At 38.6% G+C, this 20,694-nt stretch overlaps 3 protein-coding genes and 1 long non-coding RNA gene across 5 annotated transcripts; 1 reads left to right on the top strand and 3 right to left on the bottom strand.

Annotated features, from left to right (window-relative positions):
* The first annotated feature begins 1,671 nt into the window (after nt 1-1,671).
* On the top strand, nt 1,672-3,935 carry LOC137720765 (cinnamoyl-CoA reductase-like SNL6). Of its 2 annotated transcripts, none has more exons than XM_068459880.1 (5): nt 1,672-2,104; nt 2,532-2,683; nt 2,782-2,991; nt 3,215-3,576; nt 3,675-3,935. In XM_068459880.1, the coding sequence occupies exons 1-5, from the start codon at nt 1,921-1,923 to the stop codon at nt 3,778-3,780; spliced, it is 1,014 nt and encodes a 337-aa protein (XP_068315981.1). In that variant the 5' UTR covers nt 1,672-1,920; the 3' UTR covers nt 3,781-3,935. The 2 variants fall into 2 exon arrangements, with proteins under 2 accessions (XP_068315981.1, XP_068315982.1); XM_068459881.1 differs by having other exon boundaries at nt 1,683-2,104; nt 2,535-2,683.
* Nucleotides 3,936-4,184: 249 nt separating this feature from the next.
* On the bottom strand, nt 4,185-6,897 carry LOC137720766 (uncharacterized). The gene is made up of 6 exons (XM_068459882.1): nt 6,519-6,897; nt 6,235-6,352; nt 5,828-5,943; nt 5,253-5,441; nt 4,709-4,851; nt 4,185-4,525 (listed from the first exon to the last, which is right to left on the bottom strand). Exons 1-6 carry the CDS (start codon nt 6,746-6,748, stop codon nt 4,344-4,346), a joined length of 978 nt encoding a protein of 325 aa, XP_068315983.1. The 5' UTR covers nt 6,749-6,897; the 3' UTR covers nt 4,185-4,343.
* Nucleotides 6,898-9,926: 3,029 nt separating this feature from the next.
* LOC137720784 (WEB family protein At3g02930, chloroplastic-like) lies at nt 9,927-13,653 on the bottom strand. The gene is made up of 3 exons (XM_068459895.1): nt 13,476-13,653; nt 12,706-12,928; nt 9,927-12,541 (listed from the first exon to the last, which is right to left on the bottom strand). Exons 1-3 carry the CDS (start codon nt 13,490-13,492, stop codon nt 10,223-10,225), a joined length of 2,559 nt encoding a protein of 852 aa, XP_068315996.1. The 5' UTR covers nt 13,493-13,653; the 3' UTR covers nt 9,927-10,222.
* A 3,677-nt stretch (nt 13,654-17,330) lies between these two features.
* LOC137720786 (uncharacterized) lies at nt 17,331-18,680 on the bottom strand. Its single transcript, XR_011066583.1, has 2 exons — nt 18,382-18,680; nt 17,331-17,821 (listed from the first exon to the last, which is right to left on the bottom strand). It is a non-coding gene; the product is annotated as an uncharacterized lncRNA (long non-coding RNA).
* Nucleotides 18,681-20,694: the final 2,014 nt, after the last annotated feature.

Below are 20,694 nucleotides of genomic sequence, written 5' to 3'. Positions count from 1 at the left end.
TTTCTCGTCCTCGTCATGCTCAACGACCACTCCCGACAGACTCCTCGTCATCTTCGGTCACCTAGATCAATCATTAACTTTCCGACTCTCTTTCAGATCCATTTCACAACCAACTTTCATATAAAATATACCAAATTGAAGCTGGGAGTGACAAGATTACGATTTTACCTAAATCAAGGCTAAAATGTGGTCGAATGTGGCCGGAAAATGGTCTGAAAGTCTCGGCCTGTTTGGGCTTCTTCAAATCCATGACAGATTCGAGCATTCAAAGCTAAGATCTCGATCCAGGGATGGTGATGAATTTTTTGGCGGTGCTAACTTCATCCAATTTAATGAGGGTTGGCCGGAAAACACATCGGGAAACCTGCAACTCGTCGGGAAAATTGAAGCCGTGAGGTTCCGTTCGAACAACGCATAGCTAGAGAGGGAGGGAGGACAGAGAAATAGAGACTTGAATCAATAAGAAGTTTGACCAGGAATGAGAAAGAGACATGAATTGAGAGGTCTAAGAGGAAAAAAAGAGGGAGAGGGTGGGACGATGAGAGAAGAGGAAAAGAGTGGGACGGAAATGGTAGGAAAAGATAAAGAAAAAGATAAGATCATAATAAAATATTAATAATTTATATATTAAATAATATAATATTAGAAGTTGTTATTATCCAGCTTCTTAGTCCAATACTGCACCAAACGCTTCACTAAGTTAGTGCAGTTTAGTCTAGTCTAAGCCAGTCCAGCTTAGTCCTTGAAGCTAATCCAATCCGAGATAGTCCGGCACAACAAACGCCCCCTTATTGTACATGAGTAATCTTTGGGCTGAATCCACGCACGCTGCTTTCTTTCAGGTGTCCTGCGTGTGATGGCCTTGTGTTTCAAAGCTCTCCCCTGGCCAGGCGGCTTGTCACTTCTTGGCTGGTTATCAGAATGGGAAGTTCATGCCCGCCCTGCATACAACAAAAGGCCCTTGGTCTATTCATCCAATGGAACTAGCTACGCCATTTGTGTCCCAGATCAAGCAATAATTGTTCTCTAATAATATGCTGTGCCCATTTATATGGATTTGGTTATGCGTTTATCAAATATGTGAGCAATTAAACTTTCTACGTGGTTCTGCAGTTGAAAGATGACAAGATCTCATCTATCTTACTGAATTTTGGAGAGGTCATAGGTGCGAGCCTCTTGATATAATCACTGGCACCCTGGATCGTCTAGTGGTTGAACTAGCTGCACCGCACTATAAAATCCACGACTTGAAATCCTACTCTTCTATCATGAGTAATCTAATCTGGTCCTGAGTCCTAAGGAGTTGTTTGGTTTGATGGATGAATCTGGTTCTGAGGAGTCCTGTCCTGTCCTGTCCTGATAGTTGTACATATTATTCATGATAATTACATACGTCCTAGTCTAGTCTAGTAGGAAATGGCATGGCATTGGTGGTGTCCCTACCCTTCTCCAAATTGTCCAACCCAACGCTCATCTTCCAAACTGTCTTTTTTATATATTATTAATGAGAGAGACCACACCACACTCTTTCTCAATGCTCTCCTTCTCCTCATTTATTTAATATTACGACTTTCCTTCTTTCTCTCTCTTTCTTAAATACAAAGAGAGAGTGTGTTTGTGTGAGAGAGAGATCCTCTGAGTCCTCTCATTCTCCTCCTCTATCCTCTGATGCCCAAAACGCATTAAATACTGCTCTTGTTTGTACTAGTTGTAGGTTGCAGCTAACTACCCACCTACCTGCGTCAATTCCATAATTAAGTGCTTGGACCTTGCACCGGCTGCTGGCCCCTAATTCAATTGCAATCCATATCCCATTTGCTTTCCCTATATTATATTTAGACTCCCATTCATGATTCATCCATCCCTTTTTCAGAAATTCATATACGTCCCTCATTCCCATCCCATCCCATCCATCCATCGATGCCTCCTGCCGCAGAAGCTATTCGTAGTTTTGATGATGATGATGATGCTGATGAAACCAGTCCATGTTCAAAGACGACCACAGTCTGCGTCATGGATGCGTCCGGCCGCCTAGGCTCCACTCTCGTCCACCGCCTCTTGCACAGAGGCTATGCAGTCCATGCTGCACTCCAAAAGCATCACAGTATGTATGTTAGACTATTAATTTATTTATCTATAATCCACGTACATCTTGATGAACTGTTTTCTTCTTCCTCCTCCTTGGAAATCCAGTCTTTTATGTTATTTGATTTCCAATCCTGTTTGTCATAGTTAATAGAAACCAAACAACTAGCAAGCTGGATATATCCAAGTCTTTTAGCTACAACTTAGGATATAAACATTCTAAAATGTTTTAGGATTCCTATAGCATGTGCCATGAATTGTACATGATGCGATCATCATCATCATCATCTTGCTCATACGTACGCTGTAACTGTAAGTGGTCCTTTTTTCTTTTCTTTTCTTCAGGATTTAGTCTTCCGATTTCCATTTGTTTATATGAATTGATTAAATTAATAGTAAAGCCGTTGTTTAATGAATTATTATATGCGGGGGTGGGATGGATGAAGCAGAGTGTTTTGATGACGAATTGGTAAAGAAGAAGAAATTGAGAGTATTCCGTTCAGACCCTTTTGACTACCACAGCATTGTGGACGCCTTGAAAGGATGCTCTGCCCTTTTCTACTCCTTCGAGCCTCCTTCAGACCACCCCACTTATGATGTACGTCTCCCATCCTTTTCAATATGGACGGACTCATTTGCCTTTACTCAATCCAGATTAATTATGCTGATTATATTTATATATGATACTTGATGCAGGAATTTATGGCAGAGGCAGAGGTGAGAGCAGCTCATAATGTGCTGGAAGCTTGTGCCCAAACTGATACCATACACAAAGTAGTCTTTACGTCCTCTGTAACAGCTGTCATTTGGAGGGACGACCGTAATGCGTCATCGGCGTCCTCCTCGTCCCGTGGCATTGATGATGAGAGAAACTGGAGCGATGTCAATTTTTGTAGAAAATTCAAGGTACTATTTCATTTCATTTCATAAACATGTCTTTTTGTTATCGTGTAGATGAAAAAATTAGCTGAATTTCAGTTGAGCGCCATTACCCTGTCTTTGACCGCATAAAGCATGTTAGTAAATGGGTTTTCAGTTTTAACAGTTGGGTAATTTTACATGGCGAATATGCTACAATCTGTCTCTACCGTAGGCTGACCGTCATGATTTAAAATTGTTTTATCATCAGCTTTGGCACGCCCTCTCCAAGACCCTAGCCGAGAGGACAGCGTGGGCTCTAGCAATGGACCGAGGACTGAACATGGTGTCCATCAATGGGGGGCTGTTGCTAGGCCCCGATCTCACCATCACGGACCCTTATCTGAAAGGAACGGCTGAGATGTACCAAGACGGGCTGTTGGTGACTGTTGATCTCAAGTCCATTGTGGACGCGCACATCTCCGTCTTTGAAGACGTGTCATCCTACGGAAGATATGTATGCTTCGACAGAGTCATCAATTGCTACAAAGATGCCGTTGAGCTTGCCCGCATGCTGTTGCCACCTTCTCAAACCTCATCTCTCCAAACGCAACCCCAAAGCCAAAGCCAAAGGTTTGAATTCATGCTTTGCTTCTCTCTCCCTCCCTGTCTTGTCTGAAATGAAATGATTTAGACAATTTTGTGTTGAAACTTGAAACGTACATTTGCAGTTTGGAGGAGGCAGAGACAATGGTGGTGTACCAACAGAAGATAAGCAACAAGAAACTCAACGAACTCATGGTCAACTTTGACACTGCCCTTCAACTCCGCGATTAATTTTGAATCTAGTACCAGTATACTACAGTGGATAACGAAACTTCGAATGCTTGTGAATTAAGTGTGCGTTAGATATGAACGCTTTCATAAGAATTTTTTGAGTTTCTTTGCTTTTATCTATATATACTACCCTTAACAGGAATTTTCACTTTCAACCATCCAATCTTCTCTTTTCCTACTCTTTTAAGTCTTAACTTGCAAGGCATGCACATGCATCACGCATGCATCCCATGTTTGGATCCGTCTAGTTTATACTATATCATTCATTCTTCAACACAAATTACACAATGGCCTAAAACACCATAACTACTTGGGTGCGACATTACCACATGATGTTTCATTTCACACGCAATAAGTAACCACATGACAGTTCTACAGTCACACCCAAGTATTTTTCCTCAAAAAAAAAAATTGTAATGTTTAATTCAAATTCCTATTAGCATTTTCATATCGACATGCCTGCAATATCCAAAAGAAATCAACATCGGTACAAGGGTTGAAACAATTACACATATAATTCACGGCTACTACAGATGTGTGGATGAATTCAGCACGAGGAATCTTTAAGCACTCAGTGACATAGAGACGACTGAAGAGAGCTTAAACTTGCGGACTTTAGAAGAATTTTCTGGTTGGAAGAGGACCTCTGTACTAGACCTTACATTTACCTCCATCCACTTGGAAGCTGAAGCTCCTTCGCTCCGATAATCACGAGGAGAGTACAGAACTTGAAGCCTTGAAGGGGCTGCCACAAATAAAAGGGCCAATATTTAAACATGTGCCTAAATGCAATGTGTATTCCAACGATTTTAAAATTCCAAGTTCCAAACCTTAATCAAGATGTATGCCCTTGCATCCTTGATCATTTTCTATCACTTCAGCATAAATAATGCTCAATAGAGAGAGAGATAAGAACTTGGAGAATTACCAAATCCAAGAATGCTTGTCTTTTGGACAACAAGGCGGCCAATTTTTGATCTTTTGATACCTTTCAAAGCTTGAACATCTTCCTTCTTACCCTTAAATTCCAGAAATTCACCAAGAATATACTTACTACCTTCGAGCTCCAACCTGCAGGCCAATCAAAAAACACAAAACAGTATCCACATAAATGAATTCATCATGCATCAAGCAGCCTATTTCCCTGTAATTCCAACTTGCATGGAAAGGAATGACTTAATGATTCGAGTCAGCAGAGTTAAGGAGGCTGCCCAAATCCCCACTGACTTTGCCTCCGGTGTTAAGGAATTCGACCCTAAAGATCTTCGTAGTTGGTTTACTGACATTTGGATATCTGCTTACCCATATATATTTAGTTTTAGTCCTGTTGTTTGTAGTGTGTATTGAGTATTATAATTGAGAATCAGATGAGGTTGGCGCTGAGCCGGGTTCGCCATGGCTTATAAGATAACACCTAATCCCAATTCCCAGGAAAATTGAAAAGAAAACTTTAAAAGTAAAGGGCAACAAACCTATCCCACATTGGAGCCGTACTAAGAATGAAATCAAGCTTCTGACATATAGATTCTTGCATCTCTTTCTTTCCACCACGGAAGGCACCTTTAATCCAACCAGAAAACATGTTTTGTGGTTCCGGTTTCAGCTGCATCAACTGGTCATAGGTTACAACTTCTGATGGAAAATTGCTTGACTGAGTGGTGCTACAAAAAAAATACGTATATGTAAGTAAGACACTGAGAGTTTGAAGCACAGAAAAGTAAGAAATGTTATTAGCATGAAAAGTAATTAGATTCGAATGCAGTTGCACCATCCTAAAATTCCTTCTTAAAAACCATTTGCAATGCATGGCTTTAAACGTCAATACCTCTCAACCACATATATCTACACCTACATTTCAAACCCTCTTTAGCACCCTCCTTGATAGTTGAAGAAATGTTCAGGAATCAGTCTTTGTTCACTAGTCATGTTCGAAGCAAGAAACATGAGAAAGCAAAGCACTAGCAATTTGGAGGGAAATAGAACTTAGAAAAGACCAAGTAATAATAAATTAGAGCAATTGAAAACATGAGAGGACTCCAAGACGTACCAAACTTTTGGATGGGAAAGTATTACTTTGCAAGACAAATATCCTTGTGGTAAAGCACACCCTCTTTGTTCTAAATATGATTCAAGAATTGAAGCTTGTTTTTTGGTCTCCAACACCTGAAAAGAAGTGTAATACTCAATGATGAGAAAGACTAAACGGGAGACTGTCATGAATGAATATCCATGCTACCATTGCCTAGGAAAATGGAATGCACACATAAAAATGAATGGAGAATGCAAACTGTGCGCTGGTGAGTCATGAAATAAACCTTCAACCAAAGTGTTGCCCCGTTACAAATGATTTGCGATCTGCGATCGCATTTAACAGTCCACACAACGATGCTTGCTAGGACTTAGGAGTAGAAGAAGAAATGCTAAATTAAAGGGAGTGAAGAAGAAGGGTCTTACAGGGTCAGGTAGGTGGTGCGTTTTGTGATTACTACTGTGGCTTTCACAAACCCAGCTGCCATCCGCATTCACTGAAACTAATCCTGATAAATTCTTTACACTCACGACCACTGCCTCCCTTTTTTCATTTTTATTATTTTGAATTTGATTTTTTTGTAAAGAAAAAACACAAACGAAGACAAACAACAGATAGATTCATCAGCATAATAGACAGAAAAAAGAAAAGAAAAACAATTGAAAATAATATAAAAAAAAAATACAGGAGGGTTTAGTTTAGGCGTTACCCTTTGGAGACGAGGACCAAATCGATGGTCTGAGGGGAAGCGGTATCAGCATCGGGAATGCGAAGGCCGACGTAGACCTTGCCGCCGTAAAGCTTGGCAAGTCTGTCGCCGACGGAGAAGAGAGCCTTGGAATCAGAGGTCTCCACGTCCAAGACGTCGTCGTCATCGGAGGAGACGAAGCACCTGTAAAACTTGTATATTATCAGCCCGCAGATGATCTCTAACCACATCCTCTCGATTCGATTCGATTCGTTGTTATCTCTCAATTCTCTCAATTCTGAATTGTAATCTGACTCATGAGCTTTTAAAAAAGTACCTAATTTCTTCGCCGCGTTCGTCTGATTTTGGTGAAAGAAAGAAAACAACCAGTATCGATTTATCTGCCAATCCTCTACTTAGTAGTAGTTAAATTTTGCGAAGGTTAGTGATTTTCACATCTTATGAAATTCATTTATGTTTTGATTTAAATTAAATAAAAGAAATTATTATTAACATTTCAAAAATTTTATTTTATACTACAAACTTTTTTATATTAAGAAAGAAAAATACACTTACTTACGAGAGGGATGTAGAATGAGATTTTTTAAGTGCGAATAACACTTCTCTAAATAAATTAACAAAATTAATTGGAAAAGGTTTTTTGAAAGGGTAAATTACATTTACATACATCAGGATTGAGACATATTTCAATTCATTACATCATCTTCAAAACATTTCACTTTCATACCTTCAGTACTATTTTATTTCAAAATAATACATCTGTTACATTTTCCATCCATGGATCCGTTAAGTGTTGATGTGGTTGCCATATATATGCCATGTGGCTATCAAATGTGTGCCACGTGGCAAAAAAAAAATTTAATTTAAAAAAAAAAAAACTGAATTTTCTCAAAAAAAAAAAAGATAAATTACACTTTACTATCTCAAGTTTGGGGTCAATTTCAATTCCTTACAACATCTTTAAAATATTTCACTTTCATACTTCAAGTACTATTTTATTTCAATATAATACATCCGTTAAATTTTCCATCCATTGGTCTGTTAAGAGCTGACGTGGTAGCCACATTTGTGCCACATGGCAAATTTTTTTATTTTTTTTATATACATTAAACAATAATTAATTAAAGAAAAGTTTATAAAAACAAAAACAAAAATGCAGAAACCCATCCCTTTCCCTGCAACCCCCCACCCCTCTCCTCCACTCTGTTCACCTCCCCCAACCGATCCATGCCGTTGACTTCCCTCTCTTCAAATCCTACGCCCCCAAATCCTCAAAACCCTTAAAAAACCCTATTTCCGCCGCACCCTCCGCCCCTGACCTTTAAATCGAAATATCCATAAATCCTAACCCCGACTCTGCTGCCACATTCACCCTGAAATCCTAGCAGGCCTGGACGTGCTGGGCATCGGCTAGACCGACAATGGCAAGACGGCGGTGTTCGATCTGCTGATTCTGCAGCGGCTATTTGAGAATCCTTTCGGGGTTTTTGAGATCTCCCTTCTCTCTCCATGCCCGACGCCTAGAAGAACTCACACCCAGATCCCATAGAAGAACTCACGCCCGACCCCACTGTATACGTCGCTCTGTCGGAGGCGCGCATGTGCACTGGATTGACCAAGGCGGCGGAAGATGGGTTGTTGGAGATCATTTGAGCTGATGCGGCGAGGCTGAGGCACCCCGGGGTGATGCACGTGGTGCAGGCTCTGGATGAGAACAAGAATGCCATGGCAATGGTGACTGCTGGATCTGAGCCGACCGAATCTGTCCATGGGGTGCAAGTGTTCGCAACGGAGGCGAAATCGCCGGTTCTAAAGCACCATATGAGGGGTGCGCATGATAAGGGGTGGGGTGGGGGGGTTGTGGGGGGGGTTTAGGTTGCGAGGAAGGGGAACAGATCGGTTGGAGGAGGAGAGGGGGGTTGCAGGGAAGGGGAAGAGATGGGTTTCTGGGGTTTTTTTTTTTTTATTTTAAACTTTTCTTTAATTAAATATTTTTAAATGCATAAATTTTTTATTTTGCCACGTGGCACAAATTTGGCAGCCACGTCAGCACAAATGTGGATCTCATATTTGCCACGTCATCACTTAATGAATGTAAGAAATTGAAATAAAATGATAGTAAATGTATGAAATTGAAATGCTTTAAAGATGTTGTAAGGAATTGAAATCGAGCCAAAACCTGAGGGGATAAAATGTAATTTACCTTCTTTTTTTGAGAAAATTCAGGTTTTTAAAAAAAAAATTAAAAATATATTTTATTTGCCATGTGACAGACATTTGGTAGACATGTGGCATATATGTAGCAGTCATGTCAGCATTTAATAGATCAATGAATGAAAAATGTAACAGATGTATTATTTTGAAATAAAATAGTACTTAAGGTATGAAAGTGAAATGTTTTAAAGATATTGTAAGGAATTGAAATAGACCCCAAACCTGAGATATGAAAATGTAATTTACCCTTTTTGAAATTATTGAAAGAGTTTTGATGAAATTATTTTGAATTTCAAAGTACTTTTAAGTGTGTTTGTTAAAAGAAACACTTGTATAAAGTACTTAAATTGTTTTTTCAGAACTTAAATTTGTATTAATGATTAATTTTAAAATTAATTTTACTAAATGTATTTTCTGTTATTCTAAACACACATTCTAACGAGACTTAACAAGAGTTAAATAGATTGGTAAGAGGTTAAAAAATTTATATAAAAAACACTTGAAAAAAAGAAATGTCTAAATCAGTAATTTCACGTGTAGGAGGAGGACCTACGAGGGGATGGATTGGTCTTTTTCTATATTTTCTACTTTTTTCTATATTTTCTACTTTTCTTTTTCTTCCACTATTACTGCATATTAATTGACGTGCATTTGAAATTGAAATGAGTGCATAAGACAGGCCCACCCATGAGATTGACCCAGATAGGTTCGGATTGGGAGTTTGAGATTTGAGGGAACGAAAATGTGAAGGGTAATGAATGCTAGGAATTAAATTTGGAGATTAAATTTGCAAATTGAATGATAAGAATGAATACGTTTATCAACGTTTAAGTAATAAATCAATCATCAACTTTCATGTCATTTAGTTTCCAAAACATTATCTACAAATTTAATCTTCGTATCATTACTCAAATGTGAAATAAGTGATAACTGCGATATCAACAGAATAACTGATTGAATTCGACGAAATGTGGAAACCACTGATCCAACAACTTTTCGAGTAGTCTATTTCCTAGGCACCGAAAATGAAAGAGTAACCCGGTTGCGTTTAGTAGAATGTGTAACCCGAAGCTGAAAGCGTACCGGTGCACAGCCATCCCCACCAATCCAGGAGGTCAATAATATCACATAGGGAGGGGTAATTGACCAAATCAAAATATACAAGTTCATGTCCACAACACTCCTTGGGACAAATAACAAATAACAATGGATACATGCATCTCCTTTTAAAACAGATGAAAGCACGTCAAGATACAAGTCCATGTTACAACTCCTTCCCTCAATATCAATCTCAGATTGTGCAAGGGAGAAGGAATGACCAAATGAAAGTCCCATCACATACAAGATACAGCCCAGATCGGAAATCAAATATTAAAAATAAAAAAAACCCTAAACATAATACAAACTTCTTCATTCTTAACCTATTCTGAAAATATCAGCACCAAAAAATGAAAATCAAACGTATGAAACAATTCATGCAACAACCTTCTCTACTTCTGGTTGTTGCTTGTGCCCTTCTTCTTCAGTAGGCTTCCGAACTTGCGGAGTAAAGGCTTCTTCTTCTTTTGTTGCTTTGCTGGAGAGGTCCTGCTTTCGTCCACGCTTTCCGTTGAAGTTACTCCATTTATCCCATCAAACCCCTCGCCACCCCCCACCTTTGACTCCACTTCCTCTTCAAACGATTCCTGCTCTTGTTCCCTCTCAGGCGAGAATTCCTTCTTTTCAATCTTGCAGCTCTCCCACATCTTATACTCCACCTCTACTGAGTCATCTTCCTTCTCTTTGCTCTCATCTTCTTTTGGTTTCCCATTCACATCATCACTTTTAGCATAATCCATTTCCTCAGCCTTGCCATTAGTAACAACATTATTATTCTCTTCCCATGAACTTTCCTTCTTGGGTTCCTCAGATTGACTTGGTGCAAGGTCCATTTTTGGTTTCTCTTCTCCTCCATGCCCATTCTCTTCAGAGAATTCAACTACCTTTGGAAGCAAATCATAGTCTTTCTCACTATCTGTTAGCTCACCGTTTTCCTCGGCTTGCTTCTTCGCCACAGCTTCTTCCAATAACCTAGACAATTCCTCAACCTTTTTAAGAGAAGCTGCCTCCTTGTCTCGGAGCTCATCATTTTCATGAACAATACACTGGAACTCATTTTCTTTGTCCAATATGCTTTCCTGTAATTTCATGTTCTCAGCCTTTGCTTCTGCAAGAGCTTCCTGCAAATAGATAACTTCAGATTCAACTTCCTTCAAGCTCTCTTTCAACTGGGCTTCTTCGTCCTTCAAAGTACAAGCTTCTTCATTTGATTTTGTGAGCAAATTTTGCAGCCTGTTTATTTCTTTTTCCTTCAAAGAGTTTTCTTCTTCTGAATGTTTCACACAATTCGCCAGGTGAAGTTCTCTCTTCTCCCAGTCGGCCTTTGCGTTTTGGAACTCAGTCTTGCATTGTTCAAGGTTACTTGTAACAAGATAAACTTCGTGTTTTGCATCATCAAGCATGCCTTCATACCTTTCGTTTGTTGCTTTCAAGACCATTTTCAGGTCTTCTATCTGCGACTCGTTACTCTCAAGCTCAGCTTGATTAGACAGCAGCTTTTCTTTGGCTTCTCTTGCTTCTGCGGAGACTTCATGTAAGGCTGAAGCTAAGCTTTCCATTGCTTTCTTGCTCTTCTCTTCTTCATCCCTAGAATTTTCCAACTCATTTGTGAGTTTGTTTTTCTCTTCTAAAAGGGTTTGAATACTTGATGAGGCAAGCTTCTCATTGCTTAAAGCCTGCATTTTCTCCTCCTTCAGAGTTTCAAGCTCAGACTTAAGCGACTCAACCGTTTTTGCCATTTCATAATTTTCCTTTTTGGCCATCTCAAGACAAAGTTCCGAGTCCTCAAGATCCCCTCTATGTCTTCCAATTGTAATTTCCAGCAAGCTGACCTTCCCTTTAAGAGCAGAAATTTCAGATTCTGCATCATGCAACAACTCACTGTTTCCCTCGAGTTGTTTCATGACTGAATCTAAGGACTCTGATGCAGACCTCTCCAACTTGTTTGCTTCTTCAACCTGCATCTCTAATTCCTCAACCCTAATTTTCCACTCCTCAACTACACTACGTGCATAAGATTCAGCCATCTTGGCTGATTCTAGCTCAATGTTGAGCTGTTCAATGGAAGCCTCTTTCTCTATCAACCTCTCCTCGTAACCTTTTGCTTTCTCAAGTTCTTGTTTGAGAGAGTCTACCTCCGATTTAAGGCTAACCACCATCTTGTTGCTCTCGCTAGCCTCTGTTTCAAGCTTTGCATCTAGCAAGGCTCTTAACTGAGTCAACTCAGCTAAAAGAATCTCCACCTTATTGGCATGGATCTCGGCAATCTTGGTTGCATCATCAGCATGAGTCAGTGCCTGGTTTTTGGCATCACAGGTCATGGTCAGTTCTTGCTTCACCCTTTGAAGTTCCTGAGTGGTAGAGAGTAGAGTGGACACATCCAGAGCATGTTGGTTCCTCACAGCTTCAAGCTCTTTCACCCATTCCTCTTCCTTCTTTTGGGATGCTTCGATTCCTGCCTGCTCCAACTCAACAGCGCGAAACTTCTCAATTTCAGAATTGTCCTTGGCTCGCTTTTGAGCCACCAAAGCCTCTCTGAGTTTCTCATGTGCCTCATCGGCCACTTTCTGCGCTTCTTTCAATTCGTCAATTGCTTTTGCCTTCTCTTTCTCAATCAAAATTATCTGCTCCTTTGCCTTCTTCAGATCTTCCTGAACAAGACCTAATTGAGCCTGTATCTCTGATCCCTTTGCAACCCGTGTCGGTTGTTTCTGAAAACAATATAAAGCAACAATGTGGATCAAAATACACAAATAACGACTGGTTCCATCCCTTACGATTGCTGTAATAAGTTCAAAGGAACTAAATGAAATGTAGTACCAAAAAGGAAAAAAGAAGACTACAAGTAGGTGTAGTTGGTAAAAGTAAAACTCACTTCAGGGGGAGTGGAGGTGGGGGTGGTGATCTTGGGTGACCGACGCTCAACGACGGGCTTGGATTTGACAGAAAGCGGGGAGCGATCAACTGAAAGGCGAGAATTTTGCAAAGGAGAAGGCGAATCGGATTCGGATTTAGCAACTCCCCGGTTGAGTTTACTAACTCGAGCGGGAGGGGTTGCTGCTGGTGATGCTTTTTTAGGAGTATCAGATACAGTAGATCTGTTCAAGTATATCAACAAGAAGAAACCATATTATTGAACATCAAACAAAACATTGCAAACATAATCGAGCAAAAAGAGATGGATCTGCCACAAAATTTGGAAATTTATAAGCAAACACAAACAAAAACACACGCAGAGACAGACAGAAAAAAATGTAAATGGAAATAATATGTGAAAGTATGGCATAAGTTGTTCAGCACCAGATCCAAAAATAAGTAAGCCAAGTGCAGAAAGAAGCAACCAATTTAGAACCAACGAAAGTAAAAGGTTGAAAATTGGAGCAAATATCAGAGTATTTTTGTTGGGTTACAAGCAAATATTAGATTTTGAGTTGAAGAGAAGAGAAGGGAAAAAAGATGCAGTGGTAGTGGAGTTGATAAAACCAGATCCGTGTCGAGCACTAATCGGGAAATGGAGAAGAAAAATTCCAAATTGAAAAGGACATACATCAAATCCGAAAACACCGAATAAAAATCAGATCTTCATCTCAGTCTCATACAGAGAGAGAATTAAGAGAGAGAAAGAGAAAGAAAGAGTAGACTTACTTGGGCTTGGAAGACATGGCGGTGGTGATGGAAGAAGAACGGGAAGGTGGGGGAGGAAGAGGAGTGGAGCACTGGGATTGTTTGGAAATGGGGGTTAAGGACGGTGCTGGGGTCGTGCTGTCTAATTAATTATTATGCTCTCTCCCTCCCTCCCTCCCTCTCTTTCCCTGCTTGTAATTTGCAATTTTTTTCATGACGGATAACGTGTTGCTATATTTTCCTTTTTAGTGAAAAATAAAGCAATAAAAAAGGGGCATAAAGTAGATGAACCACGCAGAGACAACAGAAGTTGGACTTGGACAGTTGGACCGACTAGACGTGACGTGGAACCGAAATGAGGAGGAACTTACACAGGGAAGGAAAGATCGTATTACTTTGTACGGGCCCTGGCGACAGACACGAACACTGCACAACTCAGCTTCCACTTATTACTTTGTACGACTCTCTCACTTTGTTTCTTTTTCTTTCATCGCTTGCCAGGCTTTTCAGTAAAAACAGAATGCGAGTCCTGAGACCTCCTTATTTGTAACTGAATTTAGTTAGTCATATTATTATTAACCCAACCAAAACAGCTGAAATTTATCAGAGAATTAATGCTTCTTTTTTCCTTGGGTAAAAAAGTATGCTGCTCTTCTGTATAATAGCCAAAATAAGTGTACTATGAATTCACGGCCAAAGACATACAAATAAAAACTGGATGGAACACTTTTACCTTTACTTTTTCTTTCCCTTTTTTAGTCTTTCTTTATTTTAATAAAATTAAATGACATTTTTGCTTACAAAGAATTAAGTATAAAAAAACAACTGTCATTTTTCGTACTGTGTTTACAGCAACTAAGAAATAGAAAAGTATGTGAAGTCCAATAGGATTTGGGTATGACGCAATACTTATAAAATAAAGATATCTAATTAACATAGAGGCATTCTTTTTCTGTATCCCCTTTTTTTTTTTTTTTTCACTCTTCATTCCTTCTCCTGCATGTTTCTTCTTATTTACATAGTAAACATTTGGGAATCTAATATCATGTGAGTACACATTCTCAAATTGTTGATTGGAATACTGCCTCCCAAAGTTGACCTATTAAAAGAATTATTATCCGGGAATAATTGAGAAGGTAATATATATATATATATATATATATATGAGAGTGTGTGTGTGTGTGTGTGGGGTTGAAAGCTGAGGGTTTAAAGAGATTTTTGTGCCTGCGGAAATATATGTTAGGTTGTGCATTAGTTCAAGTGCATCAAAAAATTGCTAGTACCAAACTCAATGAGTACGAATGTGTTATTCAAAATATAAAGGACAAATCAACTCAAAAAGGAATGGGTTTTATTGAGGATTTCGTAATTTACATGGACGTTGATTTGGATATATACTCAAACTACATCATTTATTAATGCAAGTGTCAACATATTTAGGTTGAATTAAGAGATAATGGTTAGGATATGTTTTAATTACTTGAATGTTGAGACAATTTCATTTTAAGAGTGACTTTCTTCTAAGATATCTTTACTCGTTAATTTAGCCATACGAAATTTCCTACGTCGCACACGAGCGATAGTGTGCCAATTGCCAATTGAGTTTTTCAATTTACTTGCAGTGCCTTACAGTTTACATGGATGATGGAGCAAAAAAGAAAGGTGGGGATAAAGGAAACACCTTTTGGGTTTTGTAAGGTGGGAAGCCGACTAGCAAACCGACCAACAAAATGTTCATTTTTCCTTGTAGTTGAGGCAAATTACTTTAGTTTGGAAATGAAGCAATTATGATTAGATTGTATTAGTTAGGTGAAAGTTGATATTTTCACTCAATAAATGTTAAGAAGATTCTTTTAAAATAAGATTCTTTATGAATCTTTTGTCATTTTACAATTTAACGTAAAATGTCGTCTTATCATTATGGTTTAGGATTTAGTAGAAATGTTGAAAACATGTACACAAATAAATATAATATTAATTAATTAGTTAAAACTTGCTTGATCACGATTCATGATTCACGCATGAGGAGGAGGTGCTAGCTAGCTTCTTAGTTTTATAGACTTTTGGCATCCCTCTTAATATCTTTGGCTACCAATTTAGTTACTCTTAGATGTGCATGCATGCATGCCTTCAATTTTAGATGTCGCGCGCACACATATGTATATATGTAGTTAGTTTGATCGATGTAGGTACTATTGTATGTGTAAAAGTAATAGGTAAAATATAAAAACTAGGACATGTTATGATTTGAAGAAAGATAACAATTGTAAAGATAAGATATAATATAGCTGTTTTTCCATGCATGCATATTGACTGGTAGACTAGCCACTAGTCGCTAGAGTAAAGAATTGCACTTCATACTATTTCTATTACAAGTAAAATAAATAATATAATGAAATGGCGAAACGTTGTATTAGTTGGAAAAATTAAGTAACAATTTAACCTAGCTACTGTTGTATGTGTAATTTGCATGCCTTCCTTCCTTCGTCTACACACACACACACACACACACACACACACACACATTAATAAAGATACGAGTAGTATTATTTCTTGATTAGAATAACAAGGCCAACGTGAAATATGTACAACTAGTAAACTGCTAATAAGGAATTGAAGGAGGTACTAGTAGGCAATGTTATGTGGATCATATGTGGATAGGAGTCGGAGTCGGATCTTAATCATTTGTAAGAGAAGAGAATGGAAAATTGCAAGGGGTCGTCATTTAATTAATGGATGAAGTGGGAGGGACAATCATGATCATGAATAATCAATAATCCATGCTTTGCTTCCTCTCTCTCTCGAACTCGATCGATAAAATCATATCATAATTCAATTTCCCCTATGCCGTATGCGCAGCCAGCCTATCAAGCTGCAATTAATTATATACAATACTATATAGGATTAGGGCCTCCGACTCCCTCCACTCCACATCCACAACCACATCCACATGACAATGGGTCATCACCACGGTGTTTTATTTTGTTTTTTTAATTTTAACAAGAGGGAGGGAGTTTGACGAAGGATGTCTCTGGAGGATTTGGATCTCATCCGAATTTAAATTATGAAGATCCAAGGGATCTTCACATTTTAGTGGTTCATCATACATCGTGCGGTAAAAAATCATTTGAATTTAATTATTTAAAATTAAACACAAATAGTAACTAACGAAAACTAACCACATAATATACAATGAATGAGTAGGATGTGAAGATCTCTAAGATCAGCATAAAGAGAATCCGAAGAGAATCATCATCCGTCTCTGGAGGGGTGGAGGTGGGACTGTAGGCAGGACAAGGAAGGAAGAAAGGCGTTAAAATATCGGCATCCTCCTAGCATATGCCCTGTTTCATGTTTCAAATATGTTTCATGATTTATGTTTCCAACAAATGAATCATTCACCTCACAACTCAGGCAATGAAGGGAAATTAAAGGAGAGCAAATTCATACGTCTTTCTATGCTATACTGCCCTCTCTCTCTCTCTCTCTCTCTCTGTGGGAAGAGAAAAGTAAAAAAAAGAAAAAGCGAAGAAAGAATCCTCTCTGTTTCTCATATCTTTCCTTGAGTTATATATGCTTTCTTTGGGTGGAAAACGATGTTTAATTAATATACATACATACATACATTCACATATATGAATGAAATAATAATTTTGAGCTGCTCTACAGAGCTCCAGGAATTTGCCCTTTATTTTCAAAATAAAATAGTGCAATAATTTATTCATTAAAAGGAACCCAAAAAAGAAACAAGATCCAATTACAATTAATAAACCTGTCATACAAACTAATTACAACGCTAAAACAACTGTGAATATATATGTCATCCACATCCACCCACCATACGAGAATTAAAAGTGGGTCATGGGTCTCATGGGGTGGAAAATGGAATCAGAATCTTCATTATATATTACCATTAGTCTTTATTAGAAAAATACAACAGCCAAGTGAACAATCTTACATCTAATCAACAATAACACAACCAACTAGGCTACCAGTCCAGATATCCCCGTCGTCGTGTCTCCTCCTTTATTTTCTTTACATAACTTTGTTTTTCTTCTAACTTTATCTGACTTGTAGCAATCTAAACTATATATACAAACCATCACTTCACGAAACAAACATTCAGAATTATGCATCCACTTCATTTTCATATAAAAGAGAGGACATTATTGGAGATACAGAATGATATCTACAACTTGGCTAGAGTGCAAGAGCAAGACTGAATGAAATGATGAAACTTAAATCAATCCTCATCGTACGAAACATGGAAACTGGTAGTGCAGCCGGATGCCTCAGGATCCTCAGCCCCACAACAGTCGTAGAACTTGGCAGCGTATGGCGGATCGTTGGGTCCCAATTCATAGTACCTTCAATACAATCAAGAATAATAAAACATCGACCCAGTAAGGAAAGATAGAAGCATAGTTATTGCAGAGCAATCTCTCTCTCCCAATATTTCTAGTCGACTGCAAAACATTCACAGTTTTCCTTAACTAGTACATGAAAGAGACAAAGAACAATGGGACATATACACTTTCACTTGATCAATCCTTTTGATCCCATCTATTATCCATTGAATCTTCAGGCCCAAGAAGAATAACTTGACTATGAGAACATATGATATCGCACACCCACACCCACACCCCACCCTAAACTCCTGATTCCTGTCCGTGAATTGTGATATGCAACCCGAAATCCAAATCCAAATCCAAATCCAAATCCAAATCCAAAAGGGGAAGAAAGTAAGTAAACCCACATGAATCAGAAACACAGATTATGCAAATTGGCATCCACTAGTCAGTTAAACAAAAACATAATTTCTCACTCCAACCATCCGCTGCACTAATCAAAGATCGAAACTCAACGAAATTAATTACTGTAAAATAGAACTCATTGGAAAGTGGGGAGAGAGGGGTCAGAGCTATACCTTTTCTGGTCGTCGTGACGGCGACAGACGAAGAAAGAAGGGTGGAAGCGGCATGAGAAAGAGGTGTTAGAGGAGGCTCTGTAGCTTTCCTTGCACCTTTTGCATACCTTTCCCTTATCCTCCTCACTCCCACTCTTTTTCTCCATCTCTCTCTATTCTTCGATACGATGGCAAAGAAAATTGCAATTGATATGAAACCCGTTAAAGAAATTTGCAATATAAGGAAATTCCCCACGTATTGTCACTTATTTTAATGTTGTGAGCAAAAATGCACTAATAAACAAAAATTAAAAAAATAATTTTGCTCACCATCAGGTACCTTTGAATAATTTTGAATTAACATAAATCTTAAATTTTAAAATAAATCTAACACTAATTGATAGGGTGGATATCGCCACCACTTTATAGTGGTAGGGCAAAAATGCACTCATGACAAAATCCAAATCTTTCATTCAACTAATTAAGAACGCATGACCGGCCGCTTGGTCGTGCGTCCCTGCCATCGTTTTAATAATTTTCATTAAAAAGGAATCCCATTACGATTATGTAAAATTCAGCTAATAGTCCAGTGGGTGCATGCATTAAGGTAAAAGTAAAATCTTGACAACAAATATGGGCCTCACTGAATACACATAATTTATTTTATCCCCCCCCAGCGGGATTACAGATGAAATTTTTTTTTTTTTACTCTAGCTCATTACCTACACCAACCAAGAAAGCATAAAAAACACAGCAACAAGTGGATTTTCAAATAACCAAACAGCCCTATGAAATGTATTACTCAAACACATAAATATGTATACCACTACTACTATGACAGCAGCACCCCTGCCCTTCCCTTCATAAACATCTCCTTTGGAAAATAACATTTAGACTAAAAAACGCTGCCCCATTGCTCCGCTCCGCCATTCAAAGGAATGCATCTCTAAGCCTGCAAAAAGCTAGCATACTTGGCACCTAGGAAAAGCCTTTGGATACATAGCAGTGCATTTTTGGCGACCTCGGCACTCTCATGATTCATCAGTTTCATCATACGTTCCTTGGCCTTGAGGTCCGTCACTATGCTACTTCCAGCCGGACACTGCTGGACAAACACTGAGATATCAAAGCAGGCTACGGCCAATGCCCTAGGATCACCGGATGTGTCCAAGATAGTTATCAGGACTCTTAGAATCTGCAAGACAAGGTCATGCATTATTAGTACTACGGAAGCCACAAGCTTCTTCAAAAGATTACTCAAGAGTCAACAGCATTGGCATCTGCAATTACTTTCACCATATAATTTAATACTGCCTTCAGAACCAAGTAAGTGGACCCAATTTACTACCACTTTTCCATGGAATGGAAGTCAACACTGTCTTGGAAAAACAGAGCTATCCAGGAAAACACAAACAAACAAAACACAAGAACCACCTTGAGTAGCTACTACCAAGTTTTACCTGTATACCTATGACTCATGACAGATACCCTATTGCCATTAATAACAACACAAAATGGGCAACACACCTTATGGGACACAAATAATTTCAGGCATTAGTTCAGCCCCGCTGAATTAACTAAGCACAATAGACCAAGAAATTAAGTATACAACACCAACAATTAAGCAAATAATCTAATTTCTTCCATACAAACAAATAGCAAAATTAGGTGAGAAATCTTGGGCAAAAAACAAATTAGTACCTGAATGTCATTCTCCTCAAAGTTGGTAACATTCTCTCGCCAGAATATTGGATCCTTGTGCATGGGTGACCAGTCAAGATGGCCAAGGAGGACTTCTTGCTTATACATGTCAAAAGAACTTAATTTCTTGATGATCTACTTCAGAACCTCTTCCAGTTGATTTAATCCCTCCAGGAGATCCCACAAGAAGCTTCATTTCATTAGGGAAACTACACCAATGATTTATAGTTTAAAGGAATGCATGTACAAGAACAACAATAGCTCCATGAGCTAGTTGGTTCCTTTCATTTAACTTGTTATACCAAGTTAGCCTAAATGCCTTCCTTCCAGTCCGACCACATAAAATACAAACTATCAAAAGAGGCATACAGTCTGGTTTCCCACCTCATCACTCCATGCTTGTGCTTTCAAATTTTGAATGATTTGTGGCAGTCCAAGGTCCACCATTTGAGCGCCAAATGTCCCTTTTGAGAGCAAGTTCCTCAGGGTCAAAACAACTACTCTGACAACCTACCATGAATAACCAACCCATATTACAAATGAAGGATGAATTTACATGTACTCCTCTGTTACAAGGATAAGTTTAACATGGACAAGTAAAGTATACACAAATTAATCTTGAAGGGAACAATA

Source organism: Pyrus communis, chromosome 16 (assembly GCF_963583255.1).
Source record: "Pyrus communis chromosome 16, drPyrComm1.1, whole genome shotgun sequence".
Lineage (NCBI taxonomy): Eukaryota > Viridiplantae > Streptophyta > Magnoliopsida > Rosales > Rosaceae > Pyrus > Pyrus communis.
The sequence above is the reverse complement of the archived record's forward strand: the minus strand, read 5'-3'. Positions and strand labels throughout refer to the sequence as shown.